This window comes from Staurois parvus, unplaced genomic scaffold (genome assembly GCF_062004578.1).
Source record: "Staurois parvus isolate SC_StPar_1 unplaced genomic scaffold, SC_StPar_1.0 ptg001451l, whole genome shotgun sequence".
Classification (NCBI taxonomy): Eukaryota; Metazoa; Chordata; class Amphibia; order Anura; family Ranidae; genus Staurois; species Staurois parvus.
This window is the reverse complement of record NW_028319247.1, coordinates 53,748-70,214: the sequence shown is the minus strand read 5'-3', so window position 1 is coordinate 70,214 and position 16,467 is coordinate 53,748. Positions and strand designations below refer to the sequence as shown.

The 16,467-nt window shown below is 45.3% G+C and overlaps 1 protein-coding gene across 2 annotated transcripts in view; it reads right to left on the bottom strand.

The window, feature by feature from the left end:
* The window catches only part of LOC149435901 (nuclear factor of activated T-cells, cytoplasmic 2-like), a 133,582-nt gene that overhangs the window by 78,236 nt on the left and 38,879 nt on the right, over positions 1–16,467 (bottom strand). For both annotated transcript variants that reach the window (XM_089662264.1, XM_089662263.1), the window contains 2 exons: positions 6,426–6,628; positions 3,386–3,558 (listed from right to left, as the gene is read on the bottom strand). In XM_089662264.1, coding sequence (XP_089518390.1) covers positions 3,386–3,558; positions 6,426–6,628 — 376 coding nt within the window. The remainder of the gene's footprint in view (positions 1–3,385; positions 3,559–6,425; positions 6,629–16,467) is intronic.

Below are 16,467 nucleotides of genomic sequence, written 5' to 3'. Positions count from 1 at the left end.
ATGAATTACTATGGGGGATGAATTACTATATGGGTGATGAATTACTATATGGGGGATGAATTACTATGGGGGATGAATTACTATATGGGGGATGAATTACTATGGGGGATGAATTACTATATGGGGGATGAATTACTATATGGGGGATGAATTACTATATGGGGGATGAATTACTATGGGGGATGAATTACTATATGGGGGATGAATTACTATATGGGGGATGAATTACTATATGGGGGATGAATTACTATATGGGGGATGAATTACTATATGGGGGATGAATTACTATATGGGATGAATTACTATATGGGGGATGAATTACTATATGGGGGATGAATTACTATATGGGGGATGAATTACTATATGGGGGATGAATTACTGTATAGGGGATTAATTACTATGGGGGATGAATTACTATATGGGGGATGAATTACTATATGGGGGATGAATTACTATGGGGGATTAATTACTATATGGGGGATGAATTACTATGGGGGATGAATTACTATATGGGGGATTAATTACTATGCTTACTATGAGGGAATATTACTATACTTACTATGGATGACACATACACATCATTCATCTACTCTTGGTCTGGCCCCCGGGTCCAATATATGAACCCATTGCAGCCCTCAAGTCAAAAAGTTTGCCCACCCCTGCACTAGAGCCTCATGCACCGTGGCTAGAATATGGGGCCTAATAAAATCTGCTAGAAAAACCCATTAGGAAAAGAGTACATTTAAGTGGTAGAAGCAGGCAGATCCTTTGCGGGAGCAGTTCTCTGTGATCCTGGTCTGATGATCTCTCACACCCTGGAGACACAAGGCATACTGCTCAGGAAGCGACTTTCGGATGATCAGAGCAAGGATGAACGCTGCGGTGTGCATGAACCACTGACTACAATCGACCAGCAAAGAGAGCTTTTCCATAAGTCCAGTCACAGACTTGTGTGAGATGTTGCATAAAGGTAATAAAAACAGCTATACTGGTTATTTCAAGTAGTAGTAAAGCCTATGAGATAAAGAGAAGAAATGGGTCTCCCGGCAAGTCATAACGTATGGTACACATACATACTACTTCATTATAACAGACTTGACTACACACGGAGCCTCCAGCGCTGCGCTGTCATGGGTCTCCCTGCTCCCCAGCGGCTTCCACCTTCACCCAGTTTTCCTTCCGAGTGTTCTATCTTTGGGCGCCTGAATGGCTGGGCAGAAGTGACATCACTCCCACGCATGCGCACAGGTATCACATCGCCACGGCACACAAACTGGGCCGTAAATGTTGTCTGAGCTGCGCATGCGTGGCTCATATCACCCTCTGACAGACAGGTGGGGGCATTTATGAAAGAAGAGACCTCTAGGGTCTCTTCTGTCATAAAAACCCTGTCTGTCAGCGGATTTTAAGATTTTTCACTTTACTACCACTTTAAAGTGACCGTTTTCCTGCAGGTTAAACAATGTATGACCTATTCTCTTCAAAAAGTGATTCAGGTGATTAGGCAGCCCATACATTACTCACTTTTTTTTGTTCTACCAGCAAGTTGATCTATGTGAGAGGGGTTTTATGATTATCAATCAGCTGCTGCACTTGTAGAGTTCTAATGAGGAAAGTGGCAGGGTCTGCATCCCTTTAGGCATGATTTCCTATTGGGAGTATCTCACCAAAAATTTCATTTTTCTTCCAAGGTTTGATGCCAAAAACCTGACTTGTATCTTAGTGCAGCCAGTCACACAAGCAGGAAATGATATTTTTGGAGGGCGTTCTGTACACCTTCTGTATACAGAACGCCTCCAGGTAGCCATATTGCATTGCATTGTACAGAAAATTACAGCGCTGCTGATTGAAAAGAAAAGGTAATTTTTAATAACTTTCATTTACAAAATGACTTGTGTCGCAATTGTATACGCTAGATTAATTTTTTTTACCTTCCTTTTTTTCATTAACCACATCCCGACCGCCCTTTAGCAGACATACTGCTGCAGGGTGTCAGGGGTGTGCAAAATCACTTGTATATACACATGATTTTGTGTTTCCAGGTAGGGGGCGCGTGAGAACTCACTGTGGAACCTAAGGGGTTAATCCTCCGCATTGTGTTTGATCCTGTCTTCTCTGATCCTCCCCTTCTTCTACTGTCTCCAATCCACCTGCTGATAGAACAGAACCTTGGGGAAAGCTGCTCATACTCAGTTTGGTGTGTATTGCTTGGGAGAGTGCATGAGATCAGCACAGGGCCAATCAGCACTGTCAAGAGAGAGGGTCAGGGGTCCTGCAGCCTCAGAGTAAGTCAGGTGAGAATGAAAACTCATTCTACAAGCTTTAACCAATGCTCTGCTGAACACTGATAGAAGTCACAAGACTGCTATAAACTGCTGATGAGAAAAGGTATTTAGCAGTTGATATGTATTAAAAAAATTGCATTTCCATGTTCTGTGCACTGTACGGTGACTGGATATAGTGAATGCAGGGTCCGGGGAGAGCGGATATAGTGAATGCAGGGTCCGGGGAGACCAGATATAGTGAATGCAGGGTCCGGGGAAAGCGGATATAGTGAATGCAGGGTCCGGGGAGATCAGATATAGTGAATGCAGGGTCTGGGGTGACCGGATATAGTGAATGCAGGGTCCAGGTTGACCAGATATAGTGAATGCAGGGTCCGGGGAGATCAGATATAGTGAATGCAGGGTCCGGGGAGAGCGGATATAGTGAATGCGGGGTCCAGGGAGAGCGGATATAGTGAATGCAAGGACTGGGGAGAGCGGATATAGTGAATGCGGGGTCCGGGGAGAGCGGATATAGTGAATGCGGGGTCCGGGGAGAGCGGATATAGTGAATGCGGGGTCCGGGGAGAGCGGATATAGTGAATGCGGGGTCCGGGGAGAGCGGATATAGTGAATGCGGGGTCCGGGGAGAGCGGATATAGTGAATGCGGGGTCTGGGGAGAGCGGATATAGTGAATGCGGGGTCCGGGGAGAGCGGATATAGTGAATGCCGGGTCCGGGGTGACCGGATATAGTGAATGGGGGGTCCGAGGTTTAGTTACACTTTAAACATGAAGAGTAAAGTCAGAACCCTGCATACCTATTTCAGTCCAGTGCTTCAGAAGATACTGAAGCCACTGGATTATCATGACAGCCCTGCAATTAGTATTTTCAGAAGGAAAGCTCAGCCATGGTAGTCTTGTTTAGTGATATCACAGCCCCACAAAAGAGAATAAATATAATGCATCCAAATGTCAGGTTTGTGTTACATCACAGCCCAAACAATTCTTTTTACTGTTAGGAGTACTTAGCAAAAAACAAAACAAAAATGGAATATGCCTAACAAATGAAGCCTGTATATTTTGGAAACTTTTCATTAAATAACTTATAAGGTCACTCACAGCATTCAATCGGATTGGACGCCGCTTGCAAGGAAACAATCCTCCCGCTGGCCTCCGGAATATGTATTCGAAAGACAAGGCGTACTCGGGTGTTCTTCCTCCCAATGTCTGTTTCACCTTTCCTCAGTTCAATATCTGCGTTTTTTAACTTCAAGATTCCAGCGCAATCGATACTGTCATCATAAAACACAAAGCAAGTCATATGATCAGCTATGCAGAGAGAAACCAAAGTGAAAGCTTAACTCCCCTTTTGTTGAGAAAAATTACCCCTCCCCTCTGGGTGATCTGTGTACAGAATTTTAACAAACTTTGTTGCAGATTCCTACCTTTTATTATTCTGAAGAAAGGGATGTTTGTTTGTCTGTGTTCACGTGCAAAATGAATGGGAATGGGAGTGGTTCCTAATTATCAATCAGCTGCTGCACCTGCAGGGCTCTAATGAGCAAAGTGTCAGGGTCTGCATCCCTTTGGATGGGATTTCCCTTCAGGAGTATCTCAACAAAAATGACATTTTTGTTGCAGGGGATGCCTTAAATCTGACTTGTATCTTAGTGCAGACCTCTGGGAACATCAGTGAGCCAATCACACAAGCAGGAAATGACATTTCTGGGGAGGCGCTCTGTATACCATCTGCGTGCAGAACACCTCCTGGTGGCCACTTTGTATTTTACAGAAAATTACAGATTGATACTGATTGAAAAGGAAAGGTCATTTGTAATAACATTCAATAACAATATGACTTGTCTGCAGGGGGTTTAACACACATTCCCCGTGGCTGCTGCGGTGGCTTTTGCCAAAGCACAGCAGAGCAGTGTGAAGCTGTCCTAAGGGCCCGTTCACACCATGGTGCAGAGATGTCAGTTTTTCTACAAAAGTTCTGCAAGGGCACAAGAAAATCAATTGTTTTCTATGTGCCCTGTTCACACCACAACACTGGTATCATGTGCAGATTTTTTCTGCACAGGAATCTGCAACGTGTACAAAACTCATCGAAGCGCTCGTTAAAACTGAGGTCTCTGCAAGAGAAATCTGCACGTCCGTTTCCATCAGTTTTTCTGCACGTATGGTGTGAAGCCGCCCTAAATGTATAAAAGCTGACCATTGTAAGACCATTGTCAGAGTTAAATGGTTTGACTCAATCCTCTAACTGCCACTCTTTCTGGACAACTTAGGTCTGTTAAATGACGCTGAAAAATAACAGACTTACTGGCCAGATCAACAGGCAAAACAAAGGGTAAAGCAAAGCCCAAGAATACCCCTCGCCTCACCCCTTCAGTCTCCGCCCATATCACAAGCCTACTGAACGACATATCGGATTGGATGTCACTCCACTTCCTCAAACTAAACTTTCCAAAACCGAGCTCCAAGTTTTCCCCCCAGCCTGCGCCCCCCCCGGCTTCTCCATCACGACCAACAATGCCACCATCAGTCCCACCCCGCAAGGCAGAGTACTAGGTGTCATTCTAGACTCCAATCTGTCTTTCCAGCCCCAAGTCCAATCGCTGACAAACTCATGTAGACTTCACCTCCGCAACATCGCTAAAATACATTCGTTCCCAACCCCGGAAACCACTAAGCAACTCATTCACTCCCTTATCATATCACGCCTCGACTACTGCAACTCCCTCCTCACCGGCTTACCTCACCACAGGCTATCCCCGCTTCAGTCTATCCTGAATACTGCGGCCAGACTCGTCCACCTTACTAACCGCTCCGTATTCGCCACCCCCCACTGGCTTCCGATTGCCCAACGGATCAAATTCAAAATCCTAACATTGACGTACAAAGCTGTTCATAACACTGCCCCGAACTACATCACTGATCTGGTATCTAAATACCACCCAACCCGTACTCTCCGCTCCTCACAAGACCTCCTACTCTCTAGTTCCCTGGTCTCCTCCTCCCCTGGCTGTCTCCAGGACTTCTCCAGGGCTTCCCCCATCCTCTGGAACTCCCTACCCCAATCCATCAGACTATCACCTACTCTCCTCAACTTTAGGCGCACCCTGAAAACCCATCTCTTCAGGAAACCCTACCCCGCCCTCAGCTAATTGCCGATCTCCTCCACTCTTCCTACCACTCCATCCCCCACAGCTATTTCCTCTTGTACCACTATCCCCTCCCTCCCTGTTACTGTACTGTCTCGTGTATTGTCTCCCATTATAAAGTACAGCACTGTTGGCGCTATATAAATCCTGTATAATAATAATAATAATAATAATAAAGAAAACTAATGCAGCCACCTCATCTAGGAACTGGCTAGCTGACATGTAAACAATTTTATTTTTGGGTCTAATACTGCTTTAAATACAAATGAGCATCTACTAAGGGAGGATGCTGCGATAAGAACTGCAAAACTCCACCACAAAAAAACAAACTATTTCCTGCAAAAAAACCCACTACTACAGAAAAAAACCCAACACTAGTGAATGTGACATTTAAACAGAAGTAGAAAATGAGCTAACCACTTATCTAAGATCTGAATACATTTTTGTAATGTATAATCTGATGGCTAATAAAAATGTACAGTAAAAAAAATGCAAAAACCTTGCTTTCATTCACCTTACAGAATCATATGCATGTACTGACAGATTTAAGTATCATTAAAGTGCTTCTACCAGCTCAGGGTTCTTTACCTTCATACACTCTATGCATGAAGGTAAAAAACCTTCTGTGTGCAATCCATGTATGAGCAGGCTCTATCAATCGACTTGTACACAACCAGCCTGCTGGGTTTTTCTGGAATGATCAGTGGCACTGGCTATAGCCGGTAACACTGTTCATTGTATCCTGACACTGTCACAATACCACAGCGGGAAGGATGACCTTAGGCAATTATAAGTAAATTGAACCTACAGTTGATCCCCTTCTGCCCTGCTTCAAACAGGTTTTATATTCCCATAGACATGTTCGAGAATGCAAAAAATGCAAAAAAGCCCATCGACACAGGCCCCAAACCAACTCTAAAAATGTTTTAAATCCCCCTAAAAAATTGCCAGCAAAAAAAAAAAAAAGAAAAAAAAAAACAGTTTGTACTTACGTTGCTCTCATGTTGCTCTTTGGCTCCAGAGGGATCTCTAGGACTTTGGTATGTCCAATAATCTTCTCATAGCTGGTGGTAGTAACTGTTTTGCCTGTAATGCGGTGGACCTGGTAGAAAGCATGGGGTTTGAGGATCCTCTCATCAGCTGTACCGATAAAGATCTGCAGACCCAAAGGCTTGTTCTCCATGTAGCCATGAAGCTGCGGATACAACATAACAACAAAAATCAAACACTGTTAAAAATCTAAATCCATCCAAAATAGAAACCTTTAAAATGACTCTGGAGTAGGGGCCAGAGGGAGGAAGCACAGACCGCAGCACGGTACCAGGAATCTTACACACATTGATGTGTACTAAAAAAACCCAGTAGAGACTAAACATAATGATGAGGAACCATTTAAAGAGTAACTGACATTTCAGCTTTGGATTGTTGCTTTCAAGGTGAACCTTGTCCTGGCTGTCCCGACCCACACTTGAGATCGTTAGCCAGCTGTTTTGAACAGCTCTTTTTTGGGCCTTGCTCATCCACCACACTACAACCTCTAAGATGCTTACAAATCAGTCAAATTACTGGTGTCAATCATAATTAGAAACATAATTGTAGGTTTGGCTGCCCTTAAAATGGCTGCATTCAAATTCAGACCTGTTGTGTTAGGAAAGCAATGGAAGAAGTGTGTAGAACAGGGGCGGACTGACAACTCATGGGGCCCCCGGGCAATAGGGGATCATGGGGCCCCTGTATCCTTGCCCAAACTCAAGAAAGCCTATGAAAATGGTACCAGGGGCATCTCATGGGGCCCCCTACTGACCCGGGCCCTCGGGCAGAGCCCGAGTTTCCAAATGGTCAGTCCGCCCCTGGTGGAGAACATTCTAGACCTGTTCTGGATGACAAATGTATGCCTTGCCGGCCTGTAGCAGTACAAGCTAAACAGTTTAAAATGCTGCTACAGAATATATCAAGTGATGGTTATTTTTTTTTTCTCAAGATATAATACAACCTGCTCTCCAAAAATACAGACCACGTGAAATTTGTTTAAGCAGATGTCCTGAATATGATTGTGTGGATTCTGGAGGCAGATGTTACTGTATTTGCATCTTCTGACGTCTACACACCCCCTCAATGACCAGGCGAAGGCAGCGAGAGGTACCAGAAAGAAGGCTATACTTCATTTATGAAACACTTTCATCAAATTATGGAAATATTTTGTGATAGTCGCCTGCGCTATACAAATAAATACAGAGCTCCATCTCAATGATTTGCTGTGTTTTTCAAAGAGGAACTACAGTCAAATATTGTGTCAGTCAACCAACAAATAAATGCAACCTTGCCCTCTTGTCCTCCGATACCTCTCTTTAGTAACAAGCCAAAGGTAACCTGGTCTTCCTTCACTTTGGGGCCAACTCTAAGGCAGGCCATAGACGGTGCGAATATACCTGTGGCTACAGGAAAGAAATCGCTTAATTCCCCCATCAACACAGACAGTGTTGATGGGGGAATCCCTCTGGCCGAGCTATAGTGTTCTCTGGGCGAGGGAAGCTGTCCCTGCCGGGAGAAGACAGTGATTGTTGCTAACAACTATAAGAGATAATCCCATGTAAAATCCAGCAGGCCGCCTGTACAAATGTTTTTTTGATTGATCGACCTGAGTACATTCAGCCTGCCCATACATGGTTTGAACCGTCAATGGCCGGCTTCACCAATATTGGTATTGCCTGTAAATGGAAACCAGGGAAGGCGAATCCTCCATTCACTCCTGACATCCCCTTCTTTGGTGGTCCTTGTCAGCTTTGTAAAACTAGATTCATAGAGTCCTAACTGTTTTTTGGGAAGGTTCACAAAAGTGGCGAGTTTCTTCTTGCAGATACAAGTCACCACTTTGCGCTTCTTCAGCGGCTAGATATAATTTCTTGCATGAATGACAGGATGACAAGCCTCATACATCGTTCAGGTCTGTTCACACCATGGTGGTGTAATTGTACGAAGGGTTTGCTTCTCTCAGCATTCTTGCCCAACACGGTTTCCACAAATACCTACAGCATTGGTAAGTGGTGAAAAAAAAAATAGGGCATTTTACATTTTAAAGTTTTGGGGACAACTGTACAATTTTTTATTGCCCCTTATTTCTCGGCGACCAGTAAAAATAGAGGGGTGAATCTCCCAAATGGGGACACAGACAGCAACAAAAAGTAAGATAGAAGCACTAACCTCCTCCCAAAGCCTCTGCTTTTTTGTACAATACTATCCCCCTATGACAACAGAGTGATCGTTAGTCCTCATTCACATGGGGCATACTACAGTGTACGCCTGTGTGAGGACTGTGTTTACACACATGGGGATACATAGATGTTCTGTGTATCCCTCTGCAGGCAGTTCCATTGATGTCAATTGGGATGCAGCAGCTGTCCGAACACAGATACTGCTCCCAATTAGACATCAGTGCTGAGTCCCAAGCGCAGACAGTGTGTTTAAGGTCATGCACCTGCACTCCTACAGATATCAATAGGTAGCAGCGGATGTGTCTGTGCAGCCGCTGCATCCCAATTGAAAACAATGGTACTGCCTACATGGGGATGCATGGAACATCTATGCATCCCCATGTAGGTAAATTCAGCACTTGCACAGTTCCATTGATGTCAACTGGGATGCAGCAGCTGTCCAATCACAGATGCTGCTCCCAATTAGACATCGGTGCAGAGTCCCAAGCGCAGACAGTGCGTTTAAGGTCATGCACCTGCACCCCTACAGATATCAAATTGGTAGCAGCGGATGTGTCTGTGCAGCCGCTGCATCCCAATTGAAACCAATGGGACTGCTTACATGGGGATGCACGAACATCTACGTATCCCCGTGTAGGTAAACACAGCACTCGCACAGGTGCTGTATCATGCCCCATATGAATGAGGCCTGATTAACAGTGTGCTGCTGTTGTTTCACTACCTGATCACACGCTGGGGTCTCAAGCCGGCCATACACTGTTAAATTATTTTTACTTATTTTTCAGCTTGTGGGCTGAATGAAAAAAAAAAAAATCAAATAGATTCCTCCATCTAGCCTCCATCTGTACCTGTTGCATTCTGATGGGGTGCAGCTGCTGTTCAGCTGACGGTTTTAGATTTTGCAATCAAAGGGTGTCAGGTGGGAAGAAGCAGGTAGTATCAGAACCAGCCTAAGACTATGCAGTAGTGCTGAACTGCAGGACCGGGCTGGCTAGCCACAGGTGCTTGGATCAAAAAACTAAATAAAAAAAAGATTAGAAATCCTTTAGGCTTGGCTTACATAAATGCAGTGTGTTTCCCTCACCGCATTGAAATCGCACAACATTCATGCAAACCGCCGGGAGTGTCGATGCTACCAACACCCCAAAATGGTTCGCAAAACGCAGTGCGACTGACAGAATTGGATCATATAGGTGTGAATTTGGTGAGAATTGAGCCATACAAATGAATGGTTCATATCGCACTGCACAGACATCGCATGTGATTTATATAGGAATGCAATACGATTCCTATCCAAAGTACGCGCAGTGTCCCGCACCGCATATATGTAAACCTTGATTGGTAACACAATTCACATTTATCTATTTCAACTGAGTTTTAGCTGTTTGCCTTGGCTTCAATACAGAGCAATTGAATCATGCTGAGTAATTGCTAGCTTGAAAAAACCCCACAAATGCAGTAAAAGATAGATAAATCATGTTACGGTTCACAGTGTAGAAGGTACAATGTAGGTCAGGAGGGTGATAGCTATGCCAGAAGTCTCAGCGACGAGCTCCCGCAGACAGACCCCAGTGCCATGCACACAACAGTCATGGCTACCTGAGCACAGCATTGTGGTCTGATCTCTCTACCACAGACCCAGCAGTGCCGGAGGTCCTGTCAGTGAGAAGTCAGCCATACTGTGTTGTATCATAATCTAAACAACAACCTCAACCCCACAGCTGTAAATCTCATCTGAAAAATAAAATACAAATATGAGGAACTGGAAAACATTTTAAAGCAAAATGATCTTGAATGTCACATCTGTTAAAGAAAAAAAAATGATTTGGTGTATCCTCAGCACGATGTTCTGAAGAATCTTATGTCGCACAAGGGACAGCATATGGATTTAAAGGGATTGTAAAGGATGACTTTTTTTTTTTTAAATAACAGACATGTTATACTTACCTGCTCTGTGTAATGGTTTTGCAAAGAGCAGCCCCAATCCTCCTCTTCTTGGGTCCCCCTACTAGCACTCCTGGCTCCTCTCCCCTGCTGAGTACCCCCATAGCAAGCCCCTTGCAATGAGGGCACTTGTGTGTGCTCACTCCCATCCCATAGACACACAGAGTATGGCTTGGACCCCCTTCACTGGATGTGACTGACAGCAGGAGAGGAGGGAGAGTCACTGCTCTCAGGCACATCGCTGGATCAAGATCGGGAGCAGGGGAGTATGGGGGAGGGAGGGGAGGATGGGGGAGGGAGGAGAGGATGGGGGAAGGAGGGGGGTATGGGGGAGGGAGGAGAGTATGATGGAAGGAGGAAAGGATGGGGGAAGGAGGGGAGGATGAGGGAGGGAGGAGAGGATGGGGGAGGGAGGGAGGGAGGGAGGGGAGGATGGGGGAGGGAGGGAGGGAGGGAGGGAGGGAGGGAGGGGAGGATGGGGGAGGGAGGGAGGGAGGGGAGGATGGGGGAGGGGGGGAGGATGGGGGAGGGAGGGAGGGGGGGAGGATGGGGGAGGGGGGGAGGATGGGGGAGGGAGGGGAGGATGGAGGAAGGAGGGGAGGATGGGGGAGGGAGGGGAGGATGGAGGAAGGAGGGGAGGATGGGGGAGGGAGGGGAGGATGGGGGAGAGGGGAGGATGGGGGAGGGAGGGGAGGATGGGGGAGGGAGGGAGGGGAGGATGGGGGAGGATGGGGGAGGGAGGGAGGGAGGGAGGGGGGGATGGGGGAGGGAGGGAGGGGAGAATGGGGGAGGGAGAGAGGGGGGGAGGGAGAGAGGGGGGGGAGGGAGGGGAGGGAGGGAGGGGGGGAGGGGGGGAGGGGGGGAGGGAGGGAGGGGTCTGCATGCAGAAAGTTTTTTACCTTAATGCATTAAGGTAAAGAAAAAAAACCTTCAGCCTTTAGAACTTTAATGTCAGTCTAAAGACCCCAATTGAAAAAATACTGAAATGAGACACCATGAACCTTACACATGTACAGATAAAAGCCACTGGGATGGTTTACAAAGAACTAGGCTTGGGTTTGTTCATACTTTCTGTTCAACTCATTTCAGTAATTGTTCAGTAAAATGTCTTTTATTTTTTTAAATAGCAATTGATTATTTTTTATAACAAACTGATCATACTTCACGAATACCATCACTGTGCAACCAACTACAAACCTACATTCTGGTCATTCAAAAGTTTATGTGGGTTTTTGTTTTTTCTTTTACCAGGGAAGCCTGACCTCACAAGAAGTGGGAGAAAATAATCCCAAACTGAGAAAACACCTCACCATAAACAGCTGTCGCTTTTGGTCGATTCCTCCCAACTTCCTTTTCTGATGACACCTGCTCATTTTTGGCTTTGTACTGCATCACATCACAGCTGTGACTAGAACTTTATACTGTCACTTGTGACAGTTCAATAAAGTTATAAACAAAAAAAGTAAAAAAAAAAAAAAGTAAACAGTACAATGCGCCAAGATAGATAATATATAAAAAGTTTGCTTCAAAACTACAAGACAAAGAAAGCAGTGTTAAAAGACGTCACGGTACAAGAATCGTGTGCCCGGGTCCCCTAGTCTCACCTGATGTTTGGCTATTATGATGAACTCTTGCGGTTTCCTTTGACGTGTTCCACTGGCACATAACATAAAGGAACACCTTTTCTGTGTCTGCCAAATATGGACTCACTCCCTTGGCGTGTTTTCTGTCTGCTATTTTATGAAGTTCTAGCCCAGAATTGGCCAGTGTCACCCCCAGACAGACAGGATACCAGAAGGTCCTGGCATTACTCTGGACAGAAGGTATTGTGAATCAGGGAGACAGACAGATTTACTCTCTGGATATTTCATGCAGGAAAGTCTGACAGACACAGTAAAGGATATCATTTTTTTTCATTACTGCCTAAAGGGCTGCTGTTCTGTGCTCACTGTGTGTACTTAAAAATCATTTACTTTTACAAGGTCTCTGGATTTATGATCCGGCATTGGCGGCTTCTAGTACTGAGAGAACATGAAAGCCATATGAACAAAGTCAAAGCCGTCTTAAGAAAAATAAATACAGCTACCAAAATTGATTTTATCTTTTGCAGTAGATTTGGACAGAGCAGCCTCGATCCTCCTCTTCTTGAGTCCCCAGCCGGCGCTCTGGGCTCCACCCCCACATCAATTGCTATGGGGGCACTCATGCCTGCTTGCTCCTGAGCACTGTTCTGTGTGTCCATACGCTTTGGCCCCACCCCTTTCCTTATCGCTGGCTCTAATTGACAGGTAAAAAAACCTTCTACAGGCAACTTCCCTTACAGCCCCCCCTAAATACATACCTTAGCCCGATCTTGATCCAGAGATGAACACGAGAACCAAGGCTTTCTTGCTCCCTATTGGTTCAGATACAGCATCAGGAGACATCTTGCTGCTGTATCTGAACCAATAAGGAGCAAGAAAGCCTTGGCTCTCATGCACATCGCTGGATCAAGATTGGGCTAAGGCAGTGGTCGGCAAGCCGCGGCTCGCGAGCCACATGCGGCTCTTTACACGCTTTAATGCGGCTCTTGTGTGCCGGGCGCCCGCTCCCCTCCCTCCTCTCGGGCGGCAGGGACTCTGCAGCGTGATCCAAAAAAAAAAAACAGCCAGGGCAGCGCGCTCAAATGCAATGATTGGCCAGTCTCGCTGCCACTCACATCCTGATAGCCAGTGATTGGCTGTCAGGATGTGTGTAGGCGGGGCAGCGTGACGAACGTGAGAGGAGCTAGGCTCCTCTCACAGTCCGCCCTGAAGACCGGAACGGCGCGGGAACACGGCGAGAGGAACGCGCGGAGCAAAGGTAAGTGAATTGACACAGGGGGGACTTGGCTTACTACTTGCTACTTACTTACTACTACTATATGAGGGATGAATTACTATGGGGGATGAATTACTATATGGGGGATGAATTAATATGGGGGATGAATTACTATATGGGGGATGAATTACTATAGGGGGGATGAATTACTATATGGGGGATGAATTACTATATGGGGGATGAATTACTATATGGGGGATGAATTACTATATGGGGGATGAATTACTATGGGGGATGAATTACTATGGGGGATGAATTACTATATGGGGGATGAATTACTATGGGGGATGAATTACTATATGGGGGATGAATTACTATGGGAGATGAATTACTATATGGGGGATGAATTACTATGGGGGATGAATTACTATGGGGGATGAATTACTATATGGGGGATGAATTACTATATGGGGGATGAATTACTATATGGGGGATGAATTACTATATGGTGGATGAATTACTATGGGGGATGAATTACTATATGGGGAATTAATTACTATATGGGGGATGAATTACTATATGGGGAATTAATTACTATATGGGGGATGAATTACTATGGGGGATGAATTACTATATGGGGAATTAATTACTATGGGGGATGAATTACTATATGGGGGATGAATTACTATATGGGGGATTAATTACTATATGGGGGATGAATTACTATTGGGGATGAATTACTATATGGGGGATGAATTACTATATGGGGGATGAATTACTATGGGGGATGAATTACTATAAAAACTTATTGAAACTAAAAACAGTGTACCATCCTATGTATTTTCAGTTTTAAAAATGTGGCTCTCAAAATAAATTTCAATCGAGGTTTTGGCGAGATTTGGCTCAGTTGAAAAAAAAGGTTGCCCACCACTGGGCTAAGGTATGTATTTGGTGGGGCTGCAGGTGAAGCTGCATGCAGAAGGTTTTATTTTTTTTACTGCATTCTATGTGGTAAGATAAAAACCTGCTTTTACAACCACTTTCAGTAAAGGATGTGTATGGATTATATTTGGATGTGTAAGGATGTGTATGGATTATATTTGGAGAATTTTAGCTACCAACAGCCCAGAAAAACAATTGTTAAGTGTGCCATCACAAAGCTGCATTTCAATATGAACGGGAGCAATATGCGACAAATTGCCTGGCTTCAAATAGTGAATTTGTCTTTTTTTTTTTTTTTTTAAGGCTGCTCCGTGACCTGAGATCCTTGAACCTGTCCTTGCATTCTATTGAACGAATCTAAGTCCCAAGTCGAGGGGTATATGCCATGTAACCACCTCCCAGCAGCTGTTGTGATATACAGGGAAAACACTCACTGATGTTACTGAAAATTAATAAAAACTCTGAAAACATTGATGCGCTCCAATCACCTTATCGTATTTCTGTTTACAAGCTCACCAGTTTATGACAAAGGAAAAGCAAACACACTGCAGACAGTTCCAGTGGTAACCTGTCAAGGGAGACACAAATAGTGAGCTGACAAGGTTTCCTAACTAGTCTGATAACTTTCTCCTTTTGATCTGTAGGCTGAAATAGCCCAAAGCTGCCCACACATAAAAGATAAAAAAAAAGTGAAAAAAAAAGCTTTTTCATTGATCTGCATTCTGCACATCTTGGCAAATGTTTGGATTATTGCTTCCAGCGTGGGAGTACACAAACCGGCAGAGATCTCAAGGACCGATCAGGCCAATCTGTGACTCCTAGCCTTTATGGTGTTCATTAGAGTGGCGACCAGTTATAACGTTGAGGTTTTACCTGCCATGTGTCCTCGCTGGGAAGATTTCACCTCATTTCCTGTCCTATAAACCAACTTGGAAATGTGGAGATCCCCCAAATCAAAGTCAAACAGTTGTACTACTTTTTTAAACACATGGCAAGCGCATCGCATGGTGCTTTGTACCATGCGTTTTGGTGCGGGCCGGTGCTACCTGCATCCGGGGTGTCATTAACTTTAACTGACTCCCACAGCAGATCTCAAGGGCATTGCGATTAGAATGTGCTGCAGGAAGCTGCATGGGAATGTAGCTCCCCCTCACCACATTCTAGTGTCAAACGAGCCCTTAGGCTTGCTGTAACCTGTAGTACTCCAGCAAGTGACTGCTGATTACTCCGCCCCTTAAAAACCTGGGTACACACTTTCATTTTTTTTTTATTCAACCAGCTGGTTAAACAAAAAATTAACAGATAGATTACTGCATGAACAAAAGTGATATTGATGTAGTGATCTCTCCTGCTGAGACAGGAGGTTCAGAATACACTGATAAGCGTTTGTAGCCATTGGTTGCAAGCGCTGATTAAGCCTGGGCTCACAGTGGGCTCCTGCTGAGACAGGAGGTTCAGAATACACTGATAAGCGTTTGTAGCCATTGGTTGCAAGCGCTGATTGAGCCTGAGCTCACACTGGGCTCCTGCTGAGACAGGAGGTTCAGAATACACTGATAAGCGTTTGTAGCCATTGGTTGCAAGCGCTGATTGAGCCTGGGCTCACACTGATGTGGTGCGGAATTTGCAGCGGTTTCTGTGCGAATTCCAAACCGCACCCCGTTCATGCAAACCGCTGAGGGTGTGTATGTTAAGTTAACAACACCCCAAAATTGAACCGCAAAACGTGGTGCGATGTGCAGAATTGGATCGCATGGGCGTGAATAGCCATGAGATTCAATTCTAATGCGAATTCATTTGCATGTGATTTGCACAGGGAAGCAGTGCGGTTCCTGTGTGAATGACATGCGGTATGCCGCACCGCACAAGTGCTAATTCTGGTTCTCCAGCATGCCTGTTCACCAGAAGGTGTCAGTTAGACCAGCCCAGGAGTGGACTGACCATTCGAGCACTCGGGCACTGCCCGAGGGCCCGGGGTCAGTAGGGGGCCCCATGAAATGCCCCTGGTACCTTTTTTTAGTGTGGGCAAGGACACAGGGGCCCCATGACCCCCTATTGCCCAGGGGCCCCATGAGTTGTCCGTCCGCCCCTGGACCAGCCTTTGTAGAACAGACAGCTGTACCCATGGACTGGAAGT